Here is a 3,840-nt window from a genome sequence, read left to right as displayed (position 1 = left end):
GACTGAAAGATGCTCTTATATAGGGATAAAAAACTTATCGATAGTAGTAGGAAATCATCGATAACTTTCGATAGCCTTTTCAGTCGATAATTCCCATCCTTACTCTTATACAGACAAATAGCCAATTTAAAATGGCAAGGTCTATGATTCTGTCGACCGTGCTTGGGAAGCAATCATATTAACGACTTATCAGATCAGTCAAATTTCGCGCTTCAACAAGGATTGACCATTCTCAATAATATAGTTGCTTGTCATGATTTGGACTTGATACTTTTTGAATTTTGATTATGCAAAAAATTAATTTTTATGCTGATAATGAAAGCTTTTCGGATGTTGTGCTCATGACTGAAGGAAAAGATAATTCAGTACGTTCTGAGATACGGAGATGAAATATATATATATATATATATATATATATATATATATATATATATATATATATATATATATATATATATATATATATATATATATATATATATATATATATATATATATATATATCTGTTCCAAATTTCTTGAAAGTCTTCAATTAGGTTTTTATTTCATCCTGAAAAGGACAATTTGTTGTTCAATTCAATGTCTGATAAGATGCCGATCACATCTTGCGTTATCACTGGCAGTGCAAATAAAGTATTTCTTGGGGGAAAATGAACACTGAAAAGCTTTCCAGAACGTTCTTTTCATTGGATGCATTTGCTAGTGTGCCTGCTATCGCTCAGAGACACCATTTCACTAAAATGTCACACTGCATCAGCTGGACCTGTTTATAAAGATGCTGAGACCAACGTCAACCGCTGCGCTATCCCCGTTGCCACAGTAGTGGACGCTTCCGTTGCCATTGGTATCCGCTGCCCTGCATCTTCTGGTCCTGTTATCGATGCTGAGACGCGCTCCGCTATCCGTTGCCATACCACAGCTGTGGCCGTCATCCGCTGCACTGCTACTGCTGCTGTATCCACTGCTACTGCTGAGAGAGGACTGCTCCTGTTGCAGTCTAGAATTATAATGACCGGCTTCGAGTGAAACAGGCTCTTATATAGGCCAAATTGCACATTTCAAATGGCAAGGTCTATGATTCTGTCGACCGTGCTATGGAAAGCAATCATATAACGACCAATCAGAGGCCGAATTTTTCGGTTTGACAAGGCTTGACTATTTTCAATAGTACAATAGTTAGAATAATAAAATTATAATTATCTGCATTTGGGAAGAATCTTAGAAGATTTTCCAATCTATTGCTGCAAAAACGAAGGAAATCCATCGAATACTAACCGATTTATTAGCATTTGAAATGTGACATATTTTTCACTCTTTTCGGTTTTAGATTTTCATTTTACATCCCTATGTAGCCGAACTTCCTGAGAGAAGTATTCTACTTCAAAAACGTTTCAGGTTGTGTTTTCAGTTTAATTCCGTTAGGTGTTAAAATAACAAAAAAGTTCCTGCTGATATCAAACCTAAAGCAAACTTTGTTACTAGTTTATCAGTTCTCTAACAAAATAAGACAGCATATAGAACAGTATGATTGCCAGTTTTTTTGAGATCGTTATTTTAGCAAAAGAAACTAGTCAAACCCGCCTTTGCTATGTATAAGTTTAACTTCAGCTGCCACTTGCATGGCTTCTTCTTCGGTGTCAAAACTATCCAACAAGTCGTCCACGTAATGACACTTCACCACGGCCTCTGCAGCGCGTGCAAACTCAGCCGCGAATTCTTCGGCGTTTTTATTTTTGATATATTGTGCGCTGCACGGTGAACAACTAGAGCCAAATGTTGCCACGTCCATAAGAAACACGTCCGGTTTCTTGGTTGTATCTTTCCGCCACAAAAAACGCTGTGCGTGTCGATCTTCAGGTCTGATACGAATTTGGTGAAATATTTGGCGTATGTCACCACTTATCGCCTTGGGTTTTTCGCGGAACTGAATCAAAATTCCTGGCAGAGATGACAACAAATCTGGCCCTTTCAGCAAAAGTGCGTTTAAGGAAATGCTGTCTACCTTGGCCGCGGCCTCCCATCATCGGACTTTTCCGGGCTTTTTGGGATGGGTAACAATTCCCAGTGGTAAGTACCAACATCTGCGAGGATCAGCGGCCACCAATTCCTCGTCAGAAGCACGATGAGCATAGCCATTCGATTGATAATCTTGTATCTGCTGATGCACGTTTTGTTTCAATGCAGGGTCTCGAGACATTCTCCGCTCTAGGCACTCCAGCCGGCGAAGAGCCATGTGATAACTTTCCGGGAATTCGAATTGATCATATCTCCATAAGAGCCCTGTCTCAAACCTTCCATCCGTGCGTTTAGTAGTGTCTCTTAAAATATTTTTTGCCCTCGTGTCGTCTACCGATTTCAGTTCCATCAATGGCTTAGTGCCAATATCATCTATCTCGAAATGCATTTTGACCAGGTCGTGTAGCTCGTTATCTGCTCTAGTGTCTGAAACGTAACAGCAGACAGCTATAGGCTTCAAAATGCCATTGCGTCCGCCTCCGTGAACGCACCAACCGAGACGAGTTTTTGTGGCCACTGGCTCTCCCAGCCGTCCCTCACGACATTTAAGTGACAACGATAGGTTTACCTGATCCACGCGTGGCACTGCATTTTCATAGCGAGAAATCGGCAACCCTTTCAAGTGAGGGTACTGCTGAGCAAGGCTGAACGGGTCTAGAGATTGCACCGGCAGTTTTAATTCAGATACGGTCCTGGCTGACTGGATACAATAGAATTTCGTGCCAGCCAATCCCGATATTTCAAGTGAGACCTCTTTAGAGTCTGATTCACACCGTGTTATATCCCCGGTCCATTTCAGATAAAGAGGCTCCGTTGGTCCGGTTACACCTAACTCGTGGGCGACTGACTGCTCTACCAACGTTAGAGATGAACCATCGTCTAAAAACGCGAACGTATCCACCGTCGCTGATTTACTTCGAAAAGTTACAGGAACTATCCGGAAAAGAATTTTTGACTCAGTATCGCGATGCGAGTGGCTCTCAGCAGTAGTGGGTTTTGCTTTATTCTCAACCTTCGAATGTAGCAGCGGGTGGTGCCTGAATTCACAACCGTCGATCCCGCGTTTAACTGCCAACCGACATCGATTTCTCCCATGTGAATTGAGACAAGTACGACAAAGTTTTAGGAAATGAATTTTATTCCAGCGATTTTCTACAGTGAGACCATGGAACTGTTTACAGTCCTTTATTCGATGGTCCGACTGATTGCAAAGAACGCAGTTCTTTGATACACTCGTGATGATACTGGTTGTTGGCTTTTGTCCGTCACATGAGCTGTGTGTATTCAGTAGCACTTTCTCCTTCGATTTTGTATTATTTCTACGATCACCCAGGCGTCGATCGTTGAAGTGGTTAACTAGCTTGGTCACATGACTAGCAGCTGTAACCATTTGTGACATATAATCGGCAAAAGTCTGCAAGGTTACTTTGGGTTAATTTGTTTATACATTCCCCACTGGAGCTTTAGCGATGTTGGTAATTTGTCTTCTAGCTCCTGTAATAGCGATGGATTGTTTAAATGAGCTATTTCACCGGATGCTTGCAAATGATCGCAGAGCCCCTGAAGTTCTACTCCAAAGTCAACCAAAGTTTCAAGACGTTCCATCTGAGGCGGTGCCATCGTGCGAACTCTGTTCAACAAAGTGGATATGAGCAGTGCTGGTCTACCGTAAAGCATTCGAAGGGTTTCAATCACTTGAAGCACGGAGGCGGGTAACAGCAATCGACTGCGCACAGATTCTCATGCGTGGCCTTCCAAAGACCGTTGTAATCTAATCAGATTTTCGGCATCACTGAAGCCACAGTTTTCTGTGGTGATATTATA

General features: G+C 41.8%; 1 protein-coding gene across 1 annotated transcript; it reads right to left on the bottom strand.

The window, feature by feature from the left end:
- Positions 1 to 2,020: 2,020 nt before the first annotated feature.
- On the bottom strand, positions 2,021 to 3,406 carry LOC129728443 (uncharacterized). The gene has a single exon (XM_055686886.1). The coding sequence runs from the start codon at positions 3,404 to 3,406 to the stop codon at positions 2,021 to 2,023; it is 1,386 nt and encodes a 461-aa protein (XP_055542861.1).
- Positions 3,407 to 3,840: the final 434 nt, after the last annotated feature.

The sequence above is a fragment of the Wyeomyia smithii genome, chromosome 3, assembly GCF_029784165.1.
Source record: "Wyeomyia smithii strain HCP4-BCI-WySm-NY-G18 chromosome 3, ASM2978416v1, whole genome shotgun sequence".
Taxonomy (NCBI): domain Eukaryota; kingdom Metazoa; phylum Arthropoda; class Insecta; order Diptera; family Culicidae; genus Wyeomyia; species Wyeomyia smithii.
This window is presented reverse-complemented; position numbering and strand designations above follow the sequence as displayed.